Below are 21,464 nucleotides of genomic sequence, written 5' to 3' on the forward strand. Positions count from 1 at the left end.
GACCACCGTACCATGACGGTGGATAAAAATGATCAGCAGCGGCACCGGGGGCTCATTGACGAACAAACCACCGCTGGTGGTGTAAGTGGTGACCCACAAATGGATTGGTGACTTGTGTAAAGTGCGTGACGGATAGTGTCCAAAATGACTGTATTGCTTTGTATTGTCGCCTTCGCGCTGGTGGGACAGGCGAGAGGACTGGTCGAACTGAACTGCAGTGATAATTCCACATGTATAGACAACATGGTTAGGGAGTTTGTTAGGAGTATACGGGAGCAGAAGGCGGTTAGGCTGTTCGATACGTTTACTATAGAGCCGTTGGGTAATGTGCGGCAGGCGAGGGCGTATAAGGATCCCTTGACGAGGCTGCTGGCAAGCCACGCTATCAGCTTTGACTGGAACGACTTTACGTTTACATTCTCCAACACGCAGGACAAGAGTGACGCCTTGGACCTGGAGGTGTATGAGAGCAGGACTGCTAAAGGTAAATCGATTTAGAAGTATTTTTAAAGTATATCCGTTAAGGATGTGTATGTTTTCTCGTTAAATTCTGTAGTATAAGAAAGTTCACAAAGGACCTGTTTTTTATAGAAATTAGGTCTATGAGGATGAATGATCGTGAGAGTAAAAAACAACAGTTCATGAATTTGTTTCATTACTTTTAATACCTATTTTTACATTTCATTAATTAATTATTGGAGCAAATCATTATTTGCTTAAAGCTTAATTTTCTCTATTATTCTCAAAATTGCTTCTGTTCTAAATCGTACGTACAACCAAATGGATTTCCACAGATGTATAGCGATTAATATTAATAAAACGTTAATCATTCATTCCTTTTTCCCTTGAGGAAGAGTTCAGAAATTTAAACAAATTATGCAATCCCGTGGTTTATTTTTTATGCATGAAACATAATAATAATTGTAATTAATTATGTTTTAGTAATAAAATTTAATTACTATTATCTTTAGCTTATAAATGTTAATATGGATAGGTCCAAGGTTTGATAACCATCAGGTACAAGTATAGAAGAGTGCAAAACACAGTTAATAGCTGATCACCTACTTACTCGTAGAGCAAATCAATTAAAGAAATAGATGTGCATTGCATCTGTTTTATGCTTCGTTACGGAAATATAATGAGGGAAATTACAAATAATATAAACAAATTAATTGACAATGCTAACATAATTTTATTCTTTAGTGATGTTTCTATCAATGAAAACAATATCAAAAACAGTTTAGTTGTTTCGAATCAATTAGCAGAAACAGATCGTTTCCTTAACTCTCATATTCTAGTACATTAAATATGTAATAAAGATCCTTCGATAGTGTTTCTAATATAAGACAATGAAATAGTACTTTTAAGAAATTATACAGCACAATACCAACACAATCTTTATAATTATTAAAGAAAAACACAGTATATAATTGGTGTGTTTTTCACGGTGTTATCTTAACTACATGTATAATATCTTGCAAGATAATGTCCAATTTGCATGCTTCGTTAAAATGTGAAGAACCAACGTACGTGTTAGGGCCAATTTACATCAGACGGGTGAATGCTTATTATACCCCCACTATGTCAAATTATTTTAGTGTAAACAGGCGTAGAGCATTCTTTTTACGTATTCTTGGTGCATTCGAAAATAATCACTTATAATACCACAAGAGCTTCAAAATTATCGGGTATTTTCCGATAGGTTCGTTGCAAACAAATGAAGGAGTCAAGTTTTTAGTCAAGGTTAAAAAATCACGAGCGCGAAGCGCGAGTGATTTTTCCTGAAAAACTTGACGACTTTATTTGTTTGCAGGGAACCTTGAGGGAAATGCCAGATAATTTTGAAGCTCGTGTGGTATTCGGGGGATTATTTTTCCGTCCCAAATGTCGGCCAATAATTTCACAATTGAATTCAACCTGTCAGTTTGACGTCAACGACCAGAGAAAATTTTCAAAAAATTATCAGTATAATACCATGTAGGTTGTACCACGTGACGTCGAATGGTGCAATTCTATTGGTCGATATTTGGGTCGGAAAAATAATCACTTATAAATACCACAAGAGCTTCAAAATTATCGGGTATTTTCCGATAGGTTCGTTGCAAACAAATGAAGGAGTCAAGTTTTTAGTCAAGGTTAAAGGATCACGAGCGCGAAGCGCGAGTGATTTTTCCTGAAAAACTTGACGACTTTATTTGTTTGCAGGGAACCTTGAGGGAAATGCCAGATAATTTTGAAGCTCGTGTGGTATTCGGGGGATTATTTTTCCATCCCAAATGTCGGCCAATAATTTCACAATTGAATTCAACCTGTCAGTTTGACGTCAACGACCAGAGAAAATTTTCAAAAAATTATCAGTATAATACCATGTAGGTTGTACCACGTGACGTCGAATGGTGCAATTTTATTGGTCGATATTTGGGTCGGAAAAATAATCTATGAAATTTTTTAATAGGTACTGAACAAAACTGAATTTTCGTTTACACTAAAACGATCACGAATGCTCGTGCTCTAGTTCTAGCTCTATGTTCGTTTGATGTAAATCCACTGTAAGATAGATTGTTCCTCTCTTAAAACTCTGTTAAACGTAAGAAAAAGCATAACAACTTAGAGATACAGGGATCGTATTAATTGAGAGTTAAGTAGATGAATAAATGTTATTTCAGATGATTAGGTAAGAGCATGAAAATACTGGATAAATAATTAATTATACGTGTTAATAAGCATGTCCTATTTAAATTTAATAGTGGGGAGCAAGTAATAGTTTTCTTCTTCGTATATTTGCTGCTATTAAAAATACAGAAATAAACAAAGAAATACGTCCTGATTAATAATAATAAGTAGGAGCACTTGGTTATAGTACCTATATAATTATGGTGTATTCCTCATTCAGGTTAATTAAATAAAACGTAATAGAGTACACTGTACACTCATTGTTTCATCTGAAACTGTATCATATCAAAACTAAAGAAAACGTTTTTGGTGGTAGGATTTAATTGACCTAGGTCATCAGATCAACCAATCAAAATGTTGAGTTTCAATCCTTCCGTATAAAGGCTTGATACACAATTCGGTTTAATTTAAGAATATCAGTAATTGACTACACGTGGTTATTCTCATACCATGTCTAATAAAATAGTTATTTTCATAGCTTCGTTCAATTTATTTTAGAAGACTTTTTGTACTTAAAAGCTTTTCAAAAAGTTCATTGATATTGGGTTTAAAGTTACTGAAGGAAAAGTAAAAGGATCGGGTGAAAAATGAAAAAAAAAAACAAGTTTTAAAATGTCTCCTTAGCAACTAGGTGTCAGGTTTAGTTTAATCAATATAAAGTTTGGCTTTTCTTTGCTAAAGTCAAATAAAAAATGTACGCTCTTGTAAAATTTCAATAAAAGTCACCCTAAGCAGGCTTAACGATTTTTTGTGATATCCTAAGCGCTAAGGTATAGGGGAAAAATGTGAAAATAATGATCACCTAGACTTTTTAATAATGATTACTTTGTAGGAACGTATCAATCTGTGTTGTTTGTTAAAATTTTTAATCTGAAATTAACAACTAATTGAGACTCATATATTATAACACACAATGTTATTTATATTATGTTTGTCTGTTACGCTCACATGACTAAACCACTGCACCCGTTTGAATGGAAATTTAAACTCACAGACGACCAAAATTAAACATAGGCTTCGTTTTTTTTCAAAATTTAACGCTCGAAGTTTTGAAACCGTGACCATATTAATTATTGAGACAAATATAATAAACCCGTAGATAGGTAAAACTATTCCATTACTACTTAGAATAATCCGAGATAGGTAGTTAGTATTATATATTTTTATTTTATACTAGCGGTCCACCCCGGCTTCGCCCGTGGTACATATTTCGCAATAAAAGGGAGCCTATGTTCTTTCTCAGGGTCTAAAGATTGTCTGTGCCAAATTTCATCAAAATCGGTCCAGTAGTTTATGCGTGAAAACCATACATACATACATACATACATACAAACCTTTCCTCTTTATAATATTATATTATAATTTATATATAGTATTTATTTAATAGGTAGTATTATACATATATTATAACTTATCGTAAACTATGTCATGATAATTTGCACTCCATATAATTAATTATCGAGAGTAAAATGTTAAGACGACGATGACGTTTCTTACTTTTACAATAATTATAATATTACAATAATTTCTTAACTACAACGTAAACATGGAAAGTTGAAAATTATCATATATTTATATCATGCATATACAATATACATTAACTTATTTTATTGATAAATTATTAGTAATAATTGACGATGAAAAAATAATTATCATTACTTTAAAATTGTAAATATAAATTGGAAAATTAAATATAATATACATAATTATAATAATACGTAGCTCATCATTAATTGGTGATTTCTTGTAAGCATATTTATGGTTTACTGTAATATAGAACAGAAATAGCTTTAACATTAATATTAATATAAAGAAGTATATTAATATGAAACTTCTTTATCGGTGTTGGAAAAAAAATTGAGTGTAACTTTTTTCGTTACGCGTGACATTTTCCCGTTACGCGCCTTCTTGTTTTTATCCCTACCACGCGTGATTGACGTATTTCTGTAAAGTTGCTCATAGTAAATTATTTTTTGAATAATAAGGTCATAAAGAAGTTTCACTTCTTACGTGTGTACACTAGTAAGTACACGCACACATTTTTTTGGTTGTTTTTGAATCTTTATAATCCGTTATCATGCCCGGGTACCTATTTGTAAAAAAATCTCTATCCCAATTTACTTTTAGTGGACGTTATGAATATTCTATTTAATTTAAAATATTCGATTAATATTCATGAGTTTACGAAATATATTCTTTGAGATTTTGTAATAATTGGGATTGTAACGATTTAATTTAAAACATAACAGGAATAAATGGGCAAATAGCTATGTAAATAAACAAATAACATTACAAACAAACAACAGTATTATAGCATCACACTTCAACAAACGTGATAAAAACCACATAACCTCGTATTTGCGAAAAAAACATCGATAGAAGAATTAAAATTCAATTTTTTACCTTCTAATTTGTTGAAAATATTCCTGATTACTGTTTCATAATATCAAAGCAGAAACTGCAGATACATTTAAATTTATCTTATAACTAGCTTCCGCCCACGACTTTGTACGTGCATCCCCGTTTTACCCCGTTCCCGCAAGAATTTCGGTAAATCCTTTCTTAGCGGATGCCTACGTCCTAACATCTACCTGCATGCCAAATTTCAGCCCGATACGTCCAGTGGTTTGGGCTGTGCGTTGATAGATCACTATATCAGTCACCTTTGAGTTTTATATAATATATAGATTTCCTATAAAACTTATTTATAAGGTTTTTGTAAGTTATAGTTGTAAGATTTCCTTTATATATACTAAACTGTCAATAAATAAAATAAATAAATATTATCTTGCTATTCTACTAATTTCTATAATAGGTACAAAACCATAAATTGAAATAAAAAGGTCACTGTTTAATTAATAAATTCAATCGAATTCTATTTTTGCATCAACGGAATGCAAAAACACGCTCTCATGAAAACAACACACATCTCTTGCGTTCAAGACTGAATAAATTTCAGCATAATTAATAACAGATTCCGCAATCTCTCGTATTTCCTATAATCTCATTCACTGCAATCAGATCACGCTTTGAATAATTCAAACGGTTTTCTCATAAAGCACGCGATTGTAGCAATTAGTCCATAAAACTTAGACTATGTGACGAACATCCGTGTGATATATCAAGCAGTAATGGATTATTATTTTAGTTTTAATAGGTATAATGTTTATAGTACAGTAATTACATATATTACGTTTTTTCTAATCAATACTAAGGAAAAATGGTGCGGAAACATCTCAAGCAAAAAGTTCAATGGCTTGTGTTCAGGCATGGAAGCAGAAATATAAGCATGATGGTTTAAGAGATTAATTTTACATATAAATGTTGCTTTTATAGATAAAATAAGTTTTAAAGGTTTGTCAGGAGTGTCATATCTATCCTTATTAATATTATAAAGCTGAAAAGTTTGTTTGTTTGAACGCGCTAATCTCAGGAACTACTGGTACGATTTGAAAATTTTTTTTCGGTGTAAAATAGCCCATTTATCGAGGAAGCATCACGCTCAGACCAACAGGAGCAGAGCCACGCGGGTAAAACCGCAAGGCACAGCTACATATAAATGTACACTAGTTTCCATATGAATGTTGCCGCTTTTAAAGTAAAAATAATTTATAAATGTTTGTCAGGAGTGTCATATTGCAATATATTCATACGAATTAACAAAATATTTTTCGATCATTTTAAAATATAAATTCAAAAGCACGCTACATCGTAATGATAATATGTATGTGTAGTGTGAAGTACAGATGTTAAAATTTATATCCTCATAAAATTTATAGCTATTTTGCCGAGTGCCTAGATACAAGGCCGGCTATGTTTCATAAATTTCAAGCTCAACCGTTTACTGCCATCCCAGTGGAGTTGGTAAACATGGATTTAAAAATACTGGATATGCCATAGTAATATTAAATGATACCGAATATGTTTATTGCTCTTTTGAGTCAGAGAAGAGGATAGATTTTAGACAAACATTTGATTTTTCCGGGTACTAATATTCTTCTTGAGGTTCTTCTTGAGGTTACACTTTACAATATTAATATTTCAGTAAATTTCTCTTACTAATTTTGCGTAAGTGTGTACAAATAAGTAAGAGAAATTTAATGAAATATTAGTATAGTAAAGTGTAACCTCAAGAAGCCAATCAGCTAGATAAATCATAATTTATAAGAAATTACTTACATTTTCTATGTTGTATAATAATATATTATTTGTAAGCGGTTATTTAACAAATATACCTATATATAATATACCTATGTATTCGATAAAAGTGTATATGATTCGATGATAAAAATGAAATGTAGAGCCAAAAATTTTAATGCGCCTAAAAAGACGTGCGTGCCTCTTGGTATATTTAAATATTTAGTGAGCTTTAATCGCAAAAAACTGCTTTTTACTGCCGACAATTTCTAGCCAATCTATATCTGTGTGCGTGAACCATTTATAAGAATAAATACGTTGCATATGTGTGAAAATAACACCCACACAACAATGTTTACCTTTGTGTTAATTAAAGTATAGAGTAATTGTTAAAATGTTTATTTATTGTTACCTAGATATTAATTAAAACAGAACTGTGGGTAGAGGTGAATTATGTTTAAAGAAAAGTAATTATTAAAACTGTTTATTTTGGTACACAAAGGAGCAAGTAAATTAGTTTATTATAGTAAACAGTTTCTAATGTATGACGCCATTATTTCTTATCAAAACATACCTAATAAAATAAATCTCTTTATGGCACGTGATATCTCTTGAAATAAATCCTAATTGATCCTGTAATTGGCAAGTACGATGGCCTCTTCCATAACACGCTCTGTGAATTTTGAACATTGTTTATATACCATTAAAAGTAATATATCCTGGAAAATAATGAATCGAAAAATACAATATAATTATATTTTATTGATACAGAAAGAAACAGTTACAATAGCATATGACGGCACTGACCTTACCACGGTATATTCATTCTAATAAAACTGAAAATAAGATAGAGATCTTGAATAGAGTTGCTTTGGAACGTCTCTTTTTAGTCTTACCTTTAGAAGCTTTTACCAATCAAATATAATATTAACAAAGCCATTTAAAATAAATCTAGTACAATAGGATGTATTTTGTATACTTATTTCGCTAATGTAAGTTCGTGAAAAATATAATGTCCAATTACTACGCATCGATGATAACTCCTTCGAGATACGAAAATAAAATAATGAGCTCTTGAGCATATACAGATTTCATTTTGCCAGAAAATGTCTTCATAATAAGCGAATCTATATAAAAATTCGCTTACATTACCGTAGAATCTATACTAATATTATAAAGCTGAAGAGTTTATATGTTTGTTTGAGCGCGCTTATCACAGGAACTACTGGATCTGAAAAATTATTTCGGTGTTAAATAGGCTATTTGTCGAGGAAGGCTATAGGCTGTATATCACCACGCTAAGACCAATAGGAGCGGAGCAATGCGGGTAAAACCGCGGGGCACAGCTAGTATGTTATACAGCATTAAAATGTATAATTTACTTTAGGTATAAAATAAATAAATAGGTAATTATAAAAAAATTAAAGGTTATTATATATTGCATGAGTTGACCTTCGTTCTTTGTAATTAAATATTAACAAAGAAATTTCGTAAATGTAAATCCAGTGCTTTATATTTTTATAATTATTTATTTTCATGAAACAAAGGAACACATAGTTTATTTAAACTGTGTTTGAAAGCTGAAGGTCGAATAATTAATTAAAAAATAGTGTTTCTTTTTTAGGACTCATTTTATTAAATATTTAACATTTTGAAAGTTAATTAGGTGTTAGTAGTTCTAATTTATTAATCTGTCTTTGTCATTGATATTTTCTCACAACTTAAAACCCGTTTGAGTAAGGTCCCTAATTTTTTATTTTAATTTTAATTGCTAGTCTATATAATATTTTTGTATTTACTTTTAATCAAAGAGATTATTTTAAACTAACGAAAGTATGACCTAAATTGCAATCATATAAACCAATTCCAGAAATTTTCGAATATGTATGCACATAATACACTCGTTTCTAATTAATAAGGCATGAAATGTTAATATTTTCGTATTTCTCGAACAGGAATTTTTATGCCCTGCGGCGCAAATCTTAAAATACGCTCCTGGTACTCTGTATGTAAGGAAATATATTCTTTTCATATGCTGATCCATCAAGGTGTTTATTCTTCTTACACAATAAAGACTAAGTCAAATATTTTATAAATGTGGGAGGATATACCCAATCTCGATAGGTAACTGATGATTCAAAACATTCTTGGATATTAAAGTACCTACTTACCTTTTGAATGCCTACTTTTTATTATTATTTGCATCAAAAATATATCTGGATAGTGTGATATAAACTAGCTTTTAAGCGCGGCTTCGTATGCTTTGTCTATAACTTAACAGATTATATTCAAACCTTTCTCGAGATATTTCTGTAGATATCTATTAAAAACCGCAACAAAATCCATTGTGTAGTTTTAAAATAGCATACACACAGACAGACGCCGGGAAGTAATATTTATATGTAGAGATAGTGTTTGAACTCTACATTAAGTAAATTATTCAATAATTTAAGCCAATAATCTTTAATGTAATTTTTATTTATTATTCCAGATGTTTCGGATGAAGCTCCCAAGAAATCAAACAGCAAGGTAGAAGAAGAGAAACCACAAGACAAAACACCCAAACGAATTAGTAAGTTATTTGTATTTATTACCCAAAAAATAAGCGCAAAAGATGGATTATAATATCATTTGTACGGTATTGAAGTATGATTTTAATGGTTAATCTTTTATCCCAAATTTTTCAATTCAATAATTACTAAATATCTCAAGTAAATATTATATAGACATTTGAATTAAACGTAGCGTTGATTATGTCTATAATTTATTGATTTAAAAACTCTATAAACAAAAATATCTAAACTATTTCCTATGTATCATTCCAAAAGACATAACATTAAACATAACCTATTTCTACAAAAAATAATGGTAAACTACCTATATGTATCCCATAAAAATCGTACACTTAATATTATAAAGCTGAAGGGTTTGTTTGTTTGTTTGAACGCGCTAATCTCAGGAACTATTGATCCGATTTGAAAAATTCTTTCGGTGTTAGATAGCCCATTTATCGAGGAAGGTTATAGGCTATATATCATCATCCTAAGACCAACAGGAGTGGAGCAATGCGGGTGAAACCGCGGGGCACAGCTAAACATATAAATTTATACTACAACAGAGTCAAGGTTGCTACAGTGACATCATCCGAAGGTTACACCAATATAAAGTTAATGTGAAACTCGCAGCGGGAACCACGCCAGGGTGGCGATTTGAAGGCTATATTTCCTTGCTATTTTACAAACATACGATAATATACCAGTGATTTATTGAATTAATATACCATCGAGAGTAATCTATACAAATAATGGTTTAGTACCACCAAGCGCTTATAAGTTACTAGCTGTGCCTCGCGGTTTTACCCGCATTGTTCAGCTCCTGTTGGGTCTTAGCGTGATGAATGATGATATAATATAGCCTTTATAAATGGGCTATCTAACACCGAAATAATTTTTCAAATCAGACCAGTAGTTCCTGAGATTAGCGCGTTTAAACAAACCAACTCTTCGGCTTTATAATATTAGTATAGATAACTAAAGAACGGCTGATCGAGTCATAATGATTTTTCCAATGATGTATTTTTTGTCTCCGTCTTTATTAGTAAAAAAATAAAATTGTGTAGGGTTGGAGCTCGGGCGAGCAACTAGTGAAAAATACAATTAGTAATGTAATTCAGATTTACATCAAAATATTGAAAATATATACATTATACACTTTAAATATAATGAACATGGGTAATATAATGTATAAGGCATGACTACTAATGGCCGTTCCCAATATTCAAACTACGGTTATAGATAGACAGCTATCTCCGATAGCTAGCAAGGTTCTATTTATCGTAAGACAGATACGATATGGGGAACGGCCATTACTAGCTGACAGCTGTCAAAACGTTATTAGGACGCTCAAATAGACAAATTAAAAGAATATACCTCTATAGTAAGCAGTTAGTCCTCCAGACGATAGATAGCGATCAGATATAGGTTAGCTTATCGCTAGTAAGCTTATTGGGATGCCAAAACAAAAGATAGATAGCATTTTCTATCTTTAGTAGGGTCAAACCGAAAATAGATACGATATTGGGAACGGCCATTACACAATTACAGACTTCTTTTACTAATTAGCAGTTTATTAGTATAGGCTATAATAATATAAGAATACGAATTATAATCTATATATACATATAATAAATCTGTAGAAGGGTCAATTCTGTACATTGAAAATATTGAAAAAATAAATAGCAGGGGGTGTTACTGGATCAATACCAAACCCAAATATGTGATTAAATTTTTTTTGTCTGTCTGTCTGTCTGTCTGTCTGTATGTGAAGGCATCACGTAAAAACTAACGGTTCAACTTCGATGAAACTTGGATTATACATTATTATCCTGGGCATAAAATAGGATACTTTTTATCCCGGAAAAATACGTAGAAAAAAAATAAATCTTAATTATTCTTAATTTTTCCGCGCGGACGGAGTCGCGGGCGGAAGCTAGTTCCAAATAAACTTAAATAAACATATAAGTAAACACTAAACTCTAAACTTTCTCTTGGGAAACCTACGTAAACTTTGCTGGTATGATAATAGACTAATTAACGGGTTTTACCCTCGTTTACCCTCGGTTTTGTGGAAGATGAAAACTAATTAGTGTACTATTTCTGTTTTTTATTATCAAATATTTTTAATAAATTGTTTGTGCTTGGATACGTACTCGATGAAACATCAAAAATACAAAAAGAATGCAGTTAATTATTAAATTCTAAATGATGGTTACCTACAGCCAAAGAAGTATCTATGATAAAACTAAACATACTAGTTTCACAGCATTTCTCACAAATTTAACTTATTTTCAAGACATGTTTCCTTAGAATCACGATCAGAGGTAATCATTTTGTTTTGTTAGGTAATATGAACCATAGGATTATACATACAAAATATTATTCTTTACTTTTATATAAGACTAGTACATATTTCGCAATAAAAGGTAGCCTATGTTCTTTCTCAGGATCTAAAGATTATCTCTGCCAAATTTCATCAAAATCGGTCCAGTAGTTTATGCGTGAAAACCATACATACATAATTATATACAAACCTTTCCTCTTTATAATATTAGTATAGACATAGCGAAACTATATTAAAAACTACTAGCGTTTAATATATATATAAATAAGGATGATTTAAATCTATTGCAGATTTGCATACTTTGCATACGTCATCTCTAAAGTGGTTTACCATGTCGTCTCAAGCTGGGTACCTATATCGTAACTCTAAGTGCAACCATTTTATATCTATAGTTTCTTTAGTACAGTAACTAATTATTAAAGGAGAGTGCTTCATTATATAATTGAAAATTGCATTAGATAGCTTTTGTTGAGCTTTTAGTGTTTTAGAGCTTTATTGTGAGTTCCTTTTAAAGATCTATAACTAAACTACTACTTACTACTCATTTTAAAATAGTATACTAATATCTAGTGTATATAATTTTAGCAAAAAAAAACTGTATGAAGTAAGTTGCATAAAATATTCTATTCAGTAAACTGTATTCAATATTCGAAAAACACCACACAGAAGCTCATATTGATATTCATTTTAATTAAACATAAATGAAGTCTCTTTTGATAACGCTTAATACAAAAAAACATTGCGATCTGCAAGCTTATTAATTTAGCTTTTGAGTTGAGCTCCCAAATTAATAAATTATAAAATTTCCATAATATTAAAATTTTTGGACACCAATTGTCACTAAAATGATTTTGTCATTATAAGAAAAAATAATCTTTATGATATTGGGCAAAGTCCATTGGTATTTAAAATAAATACAAAATGGATACCTGCTAACTTGTTTTACGTAAATACGTTATACGATATAGAAAAAACAGAAAATTCAAATGCCTGAATAATAATTATGGAGAGCAAATCCTTAAGCGACGTATTTGCGTAAATAAAACAGTAGGAGCAAATGTTTTACATAAATAGCGATGTACGTGAATTATATTATTAAGTTCATTTTGGATCAGTTAGACTACGAGCAATCCTGTTAAAGCCCTCTCAAGTTGTTTTTCCTGTTATTTATTATGCATACTTGTTTCCAGTGCGTGTTTTCTGGATTAAAATACGACATTGCGAAGTAAAAGACAAATTAAGAGAAACAACTGAGCAATTTCGTATTTCAGGTCAATTGCTATGTTGTTTCAGTAGGATAATAAATATAATGATTGTATTTATTTATTACTAGCGGTCCGCCCCGGCTTCGCCCGTGGTACATGTTTACGTTTTCTCTACATAAGAACCATCCTCGTACTTCAAGGAATATAATAAAAAAAGAATTATCGAAATCGGTTCAGCCGTTCTCGAGTTATGCGCTTACCAACACATTTTGCGATTCATTTTTATTTATAAGATTGCTAGTGTGTGTATAATATTTTCGGAAATATTATCAATGATAATGTAGAATATTTTAACCAATGTTATGTTTAACAAGCTGTGGTTATTTCTATAAATAGTCATATTGGTTTGACGTTATTTAGTTTATGGAGTAATAATTACTACACTGATATATTTTATCAGTTGATATTGATATTGTTATGGTTTCAGTAAATATATAAACTAGGCACAAAATAGATATTTGATAATATCATAGACTTGTAATTCAAATAAATTGTATATATTTTTACAGCTCTATTGTCGTTTTAGGATTTGTTTTTCGCCTTTCAATGATATTTTTGTTCCAAATATTATTCCACGCGTCTGGTTCTTATTCTAGAATAGAAAGTTGATTCTAACTTAGATTTATAATTTTGATCTAATTTAATATTTTTCTTGTAATGTTCTTTGGTTGGTATGGGTTAGTTTAAGCAACCATGAACCATCATCACTAGTAATATACTCTAATGAGTAAAAAACCTAACAACGAAATCGGGTCCAAAACAAAAAATGCAATAACAGTTGAAAATAATTATTTAGTGTGGTAGATTACCACCTAAATTCACATTATAAATCCTGTGTTCGCTGCTCCCTGTATGCACTCGCAACATTAAATGTTTATACTATTAACACGTAATATTCAATTCAATTAATGCGAGGAGACACACCTTGTAGGAGCAGGTTGGTAGGTCTAGTTTCAGTCGTAATAAAGTCAGCTTAATATACAATTAAAAATTAGAATCCGCCAAAACGAAGTGCATTCGACGACACGATAATAAAACAACATTTAACATTCCACACTTTCGTGATGATACAAAATCAGTAAAAAAGTACACAATAAATTATGCATAAAGCAAATTAACATTATGATTAGCTATTAACATCCGGATTTGACACAAAGTGGGGACTGCTTGTGCTAAGGAAGAGGAAGAATGTAAAGCATAATATGAGCTATACATGTTGTTCACTACTATTCGATGTATTATGACAGTCTGGTAATACCCGCCCGTCAACAATCACGCTGGCTTCAAATAATAGGGTGGTAATTTTACCTTATTTATCAAGTCTTTATAACCGTTCAAAATTCGTTCAAGTTCATCTAGAACATAGTGACAAGAATCTGCGTTTCAGTAACGTAACCAACATTATTTACGTAAACATAAAAATAGTGTTTAAAGATTAAATCTTTAGATCTTAGTGACGTGAAACTGAATTTCAGCAACGAGTTTCAATGCAATACGTTCTGTAATCTACAAGATATTTTATACCTCTAGAAGTCTACAAACATATCCATATAGCGACTGAGTTATACGTTGTATATGTGTTATAATATACAAAATTATGCTTCCAGGAAGGCGACATAAACGCAAAGTGATGCAAGCGGTGATCCCCCTGCTATTTGGTATGAAGTCGGCTGCAATAGCAATATTCTCGCTTGCGGTGGTCGCAGTCATCACGATTAAGGCTTTCTTAGCAAGCAAGCTAGCTTTGCTAGTCACCGTTGGAATGGCTGCTAAGAAACTGTATGAGAATTACACTGGCGGGTAAGAATCTTGTATATACTTTATAAAAGTACCTATTCTTAATCATATTAGTTGTACCTGTATAATAGAATATATGACTCACGCTACATGTAACTAATTTTCTAATTAAAGAGTTGCTTCATTACCTACTTTATGATTATTTTATTTCTAAGAAGTTAACATGTTTCAACGGATATCAATACGTCTTAAGATATTATGTTTACTACACCATTTGATTGTAAATTATCAAAATTATACTTACCTGTAGAATCAAGTTATACATGTACAACTAAACAGAAAAAGTACCCTATAAAGATGTCTCAGTAATTCCTAACAAGTACTCTAGATTTCTCAGTAAACTATTACTTATTTATGCAGCTAATTTTGTCCTATGTGGGTAAATGTACTAGGTTTCTCCAACCATTAAACGCTCAGAATGTCATTAACTATCTCAAAGTTCAAGCGATTTTCAATCAAGATTCCCGATCGACGAAATTATTTATAGACGCTATTTGCAATTAATTATATTGTAGCTCATGTTCTCTTTAACTAAGTCTTCTAACAGGACAGATAAAAACATTGCTAGAAGGAATGAGTCGAATAATATTTAGGACACTGGTTTTTTTTAAATCGGTGGCTCAATTGAATTGAAAAATTAGCATGTACCTAATCGTACAGTATAAAATATAATTAATACTTATATATAACAAAGTAATGTTGAAACTGTTGTCAAGTTTAACGCGTCGTTTCAAACATTAAAATAGAGATTTGTTAAATAAAAAGCACTCATTTCACTTCAAATACTTGTTTCAGTAGTACAAATGGTAAAATCCATTATCTATTTTAAATAACTAATTAGCTCCTCATTTATTATTCGAGATCGGTTAATTTAATTTTTAATCGTATTAAAATACAATTTGAATACTGTAAAACATATTTCATGTTTACCTCTTTAGGATACAGTATAATTTTCCATTAATTAAAGTAATGAGTTATGTTTGATTTTTAGTCTGAAAAAAAAAGAAACAATTTTGTTAAGTGAGCTGCACTTAATTCACAAAATTAATGCGTGAAACAATAATTATTGTTTTTCAATAAATAAAATGAAAAACTCTATTCATACATTTAGAAACGTTAAATGCAGACTATGTTACTTGCTATAATTTCGTTATTAAAATATATTATACTAAATTACTGGTTGTAGATAAATTAGGTAAAACATGACATTCTAAGCATATTTTTCTTCTAAATATAAAAAAAATAATGGAGAGCTTTCTTCACAAATATTTCAATAAGTAAATCTAAAGTACTTGTTGTAAATACATCTGGAGTATTATTATTTTTCCCTTGTTGACAATTTTTATTTAGTTTCTTTTAGACTTGACCTTTGACTGTATGTGACTGTGTTGTAGTTGTGAACATCTAAATTTGTTGCTAATTTTAAATTAAATCATTTTTAAATAATGTGTAATTTATAAATTACAATAGATGCGGTAAAATAATAATTGTTTTAGTGCAATGACAATGACCTTTAATTTAATTATGCTCCAAGTTGCATGTCTATAACAAAAAAAGCAAATAAAAGAACATGCAACATTTTCACTACATTATTAACTATTATTAACAACTATAATTGATATTACAGACTGTTTTCATCAGTTTTTTCAATATTTAATTAATTAACCATACGCTTTAATTCAATGTTCATTACATTTCATTAATTTAATTATAACTTGATTATTAATTCATTTATCATTGACCGTCACTTTATGAATATACTTATATATACAATCATCGGACATAACTTTTAAAGCATCATCTATATAAAATGCAGTTATTACCCACCTACTAAAAATTACGGTTACATTTTGCAAATACAACCAATTAAAAGTAAGTGAACATTTTCAATAACATAAAACAGCAGTTATCTTTACCGCTTCTGTAAATAACGGCCAATTAGAGAATCGTTGAATTAGCAACAATTTCGACTGTTCCAACTATGTTTAGTATAGCATGACGGATATAGCATGTTGACTCTCACGCATACCACAGCACTGGACTGATTTCTCCACTTGACGTGACTGCAAATGCTTAGTGGAAATGATAAAAACATTCGCACAGTACATGTAAAGAAATTTCATCTTGCTTCATTGGTTCAATACATATTGGATCGACTTTCTATCATTCGAAATCGTAGTAATGTTTGTCCTATTGTAAATAGCAAGACATTTTGCAATCGAGTTAAAAAAATGTAATGACACTTAAACTTTAACAGCCGTACAAATAAAAACTTGCTTATTCAAACCTTATGCAACGAATAGATATGATAAGAATAAATAAATAATAAGGATGTCATAATTTCTTACAAATAAATTTGGAATAACGTCGATGTAACTATGCTCACGCTATGCAATAGGCGCGGAGCGGCAACGTAGCAATTCATTCACAAAATTATGAAAAACATTGAAATTGTCTACGGTTAAACCTTGGTGCTGTCATTTTGACGTTCGTTTGACTTCGTCGAATTTGTTGTGAAGTTTCATCATACGATGTTCTGTTTATTTATTTACAAATAACTGCAGGTACTCAAAACATACAACTCCAAGCTTAGAAGATTTATATTTTCAACGAAAGTTTATATTATTGTGATAAGTTTAGAAATAAGTGTTTTATGTACCTATGTATGGTTTGGCGCATGTCGTAAATAAATAAATCATTATAAATATCAAAAGGGTTCTTCATAATTTCGTATATTTTGACATTTCATACTAAATTTTCCATTTCAATAGGTACGTAATGAAATTATTAATTTGCTGAACTTTTTCTACTTCTCGTATTACTCTTATTGCTATTATCTCAAATTTAGATTGAAAATAGGTTCTAAAACTTGTAAAACACAGCACAATGTACTAAAAAATACGTTATAACTCAGTTATGTCAGACTTATACTAGGGTGGTAGCCGGAATAAGGACGAAATAGCATTAGTATAAATACTTATTACGAAGTTATACTAGGTTTCATTTATTACGTGTTTATTTGTATGATTTTTCCTTATTCTTAGTTTATTCTATTCATAAAATGTTATAACTCGTTTATTTGTACGGCTGTATATGTTTAAACTTCCTGGGTCAATCTCATACAAACATAATCTATTCTATTAAACTTTACGCTAAGAGAAAGCCAGTTGTGTAGGGGGGCTGTTAATAATAGTCTTCTTACAAATCTATATATTATCTAAAATGACATGTACAGAACATCAGTTACCTACACATTCCAGAACTACTTACTGACCTTGTGAGGATAATGTTTTGAATGTTATCCACACAATAACATTATTTTCGTAAATAAAAGGAAGTAAAGATTCCAGAAGGAATGTAATTAATATGTATGAATCGCCACGCTTTCCACTTCGAACTTTCTTATTTAAATATAACCCCACTCACTCAAGATAATGGAATTTAGACAAAGACTGACGAAATTAAAGGGACGTCTTGGTTTTGTAACGAAATTGAAAATCTCCCTTCAATAATGGATTCATTATGACGTTTGACAAAGGACGTGACGCTGCACACAATCTACGGACGACTGCTCAACTTTGTATCAACTTTACGATATAATCATTTATCTTAAACAATTATTGTTTGCGTTCCAGTGCCGGTTTGCAAAACCATCCGTATCTATACTCACAATACCCGATAGACTTTCCAAGCGCCTCGTCGCACGCATACTCCGTTAGCGGAGTGAGCCCACAGTTCGGTTCATCAGAAATGTTCAGTCCCACCGGGCTGGGATCGCAATCGCATACCCACGAAATACTTCAAACGAACGACCCCAGCGCTCAGCAGTCGCAGCAGGCGCCCGCCGTAGTAGCTAACGCGACGCGGGCAGCAGAAAGATGGGATGGTAAGTCAACACTGCTCAGATTTTTTGAGCCAGTCGTTAATCAAATCAGGAGCTTCGTTGATCCGATAGCGAGTGTTTTTTACGATGCAATTCCAGCAACTTTCAGAGGTCTCAAATCTGACGTGTCGACCGCGAAGAGCGTGGAAACAGAAGTCATAGAAGGGAAAAAGAAACCGAAAGAGATTTTACTTCCTCAACCTCGACATATAGCCCAACGAAAGATGTCTTTCAAAAAACTACCGAGACAAAGACCAAAGAAATTTACAGAGCTTAAACTAGATTTAAATAGACTTAAACATAATAAGGATTTTCGCGATTATATTAAAACAAAGAAATATAAGTTTAACTATCCTCACACCTATTATTATCCTAGAATTAAATACTATGTCAATCCTGCTATGTTTGTAGCGAAACCAAATAACAGTCGATTAGTACCGTACCAAAGAAATGTTCCAAAACGAAATGTATTAGTCGAAATAAATAATGCTACACTTGCACCCGAGCCCAGCGATTGGAAGCCAGTAATAATGTTTAAGTTTGAAAACCGAAAGAATCAATCGAATAAAACTGAAAGTAAACTTAAAAAGGTGTTGAATAAAAAGCGCAAGCGACCCAAGCGAAGTCTTGAAAACTTTCAACTGGAAACAACAACAACTCAATCTTACAGTGAACCAAGAGCAAAAAAACAGAAAAAGCCAGAATTTTTAGATACTCTTTTATATCAAGCAAGAGATTATATTAAATCTTTTTTAAAATCTACTCTCAAGTATAAAGAAGAACCTCCAGCCTATTATACCGTTACGTACAATTTGGTTGTGTATATCTTGGATATAATCGAAGGTTTTGTTGAAGTGAATGAAGACTTATTTAGATTCTTTAGCGAAGATACTAAAAAAATAAAGAAATCTAAGAAGAAGAAGAAAAAGAAGAAGGGAAGCTACTATCACGATAAAGTCAATAATAATCACACCCTTAAACTTGACTTCGATGAAATATTCATGACCAACGATACAGATTATACTAACAACACATACCGTTTTGTTATGGCATAAAAGTTATCTGTACCTACACATAATTATTTTGTTATTGTTAGTAACGGTGAAGGTCACATATTGTGAAATTAAACGCAAATGGGTAAAATTTCTGTAAATATCAATGAAAATGACTCAATTCGTACACGATAGCTTAAAAAACCTGAGCATTTATGTCATATATTCATTAGTTTAGTATCAAAGGTCGCTAGAGCTGTACGAGTCATTTGAATTGACATTTACACACATGTAACGATTGTTGTATGATGCAGGGTACCGGAGACGTCCAATATTTTATGGAAGCTCGCGCGCTACTTCAGATTCTTATTCGGCCTCCCACCGCCGCCGCTAAGCGCCTCCTCCATGCCGATGCCCCTGTATACCTTACCTCAGAACATGGCGGAACAACATAACATGGCAATGTTTAACCCGTCAATGTCAATGCCGGCGAGTCAATAACAGAATTGGACAACAGGATCGTAAAATTGGGTCAAGTGGCGTCATTTAGTTCGAACAAGCTAAATGTCAGATTACCACGTGGCTGCTTGATCCGCTCAATTTTAGACTTCAGTCTTAGCGTGGTGATCTGACATTTAGCAAATGAACCAGCCGTAATGTTTTAAATTTCTGGACCTGATCATTGGTCATTCTTGTTTCTTGTGTAAATTTTTTATAGTGTCCAGATAATTTGAAGCATTGCGAGCAGTTTTTTATTAAGACTGATTTAGTTGCTTGTTAACTTGAATGAAGTATTTTTAAGCGCGAGCCCGTCGACTTTGTTAAGAGATTAAATAAGTTATTTATTTTAAGGATAAGTGTTGTTAAGGCTTATTTATTCAGCACCTAGTGAAATAAATTTTGTTAATTATTTTCGATGTTTTATTTAATCTAAGTATTCCCATTAAAAATCCTATAATATGGTATATATATTACTTTCCTCTTAGGAATTAAAAGACTGTACTGAAGAACTTTATAATGTTTTGGAAGATTGGTAGCCATTTTTATATTATTTACTCATAAAAACGCTGTTTTTGATAGGAAAATTACAATGTAAAGAGCTTATACAATAAGAATTCCTGAAGTAAACAATCCAAATTGCTTTCATAAACAATAAACGAGGTTGTAAAAACAACGAAATAAAGCATTCGATTTAATGACACAATACAATAAAATAATATAATGAAATGTTATTTATCCAGTGATTTCCATACCTAACCTGTTTTTATTACAATTTTCGGATACAATAAAGCGCAAAAGCCCAGAATAATTTTTGTATATAGTAACTTCAGTTGGTTTCCATAATTTAAATATTATGTAAATGAGAATACATTATTTTCATCGGCAGAATAACGACTCTTTTATTAGGGTCGATGAAGCATTATACTTGTTTTCCTTGTATCTAAAATAATAATTTATTTAGTGTCTGTCGTTAGTAAAAGAAAATCTGTGTCTATGGTATTGGTATTAACATATTATCATCAAACTCAAACATTTATTTATTCAATAATTAGACTTCTTATAAAAACACTTTTGAATCGTCATAACATTTTTTAACATTTATCATCAGCATTTGAACCATGAAAATCTGTCATAGGGAATCAAATTAAATACTTTCGTAAGATTCAGTTGTAAAGAAAAAACGTTTATTAGAAAAGAAAGTGATCATTCGTCAAAATCGAAAAGAAATATCAAGAGCTTTTTCAATTATCTTTGTCTAGCTGCGAATCTATTATTTTGTAAGCTACGCTAAAACTATTCATAATATATTTGAATAAC

The 21,464-nt window shown here is 31.2% G+C and overlaps 2 protein-coding genes across 3 annotated transcripts in view; one reads left to right on the plus strand and one right to left on the minus strand.

Moving 5' to 3' along the window:
- LOC149477918 (uncharacterized) overlaps window positions 1–21,464 on the minus strand; it is a 600,334-nt gene that overhangs the window by 188,563 nt on the left and 390,307 nt on the right. The gene's annotated exons all lie outside the window — the stretch shown is intronic.
- On the plus strand, window positions 36–20,558 carry LOC149477932 (uncharacterized). 2 transcript variants are annotated; one of them, XM_089710012.1, is made up of 5 exons: window positions 36–484; window positions 9,302–9,382; window positions 14,582–14,774; window positions 18,407–18,657; window positions 19,961–20,558. In XM_089710012.1, exons 1-5 carry the CDS (start codon window positions 145–147, stop codon window positions 20,038–20,040), a joined length of 945 nt encoding a protein of 314 aa, XP_089566138.1. In that variant the 5' UTR covers window positions 36–144; the 3' UTR covers window positions 20,041–20,558. The 2 variants fall into 2 exon arrangements, with proteins under 2 accessions (XP_089566138.1, XP_089566139.1); XM_089710013.1 differs by lacking the exon at window positions 18,407–18,657 and having other exon boundaries at window positions 38–484.

This window comes from Colias philodice, chromosome 23 (genome assembly GCF_061535455.1).
Source record: "Colias philodice isolate Cphi_HAF_F1 chromosome 23, ilColPhil1 Martin Lab GWU primary, whole genome shotgun sequence".
Classification (NCBI taxonomy): domain Eukaryota; kingdom Metazoa; phylum Arthropoda; class Insecta; order Lepidoptera; family Pieridae; genus Colias; species Colias philodice.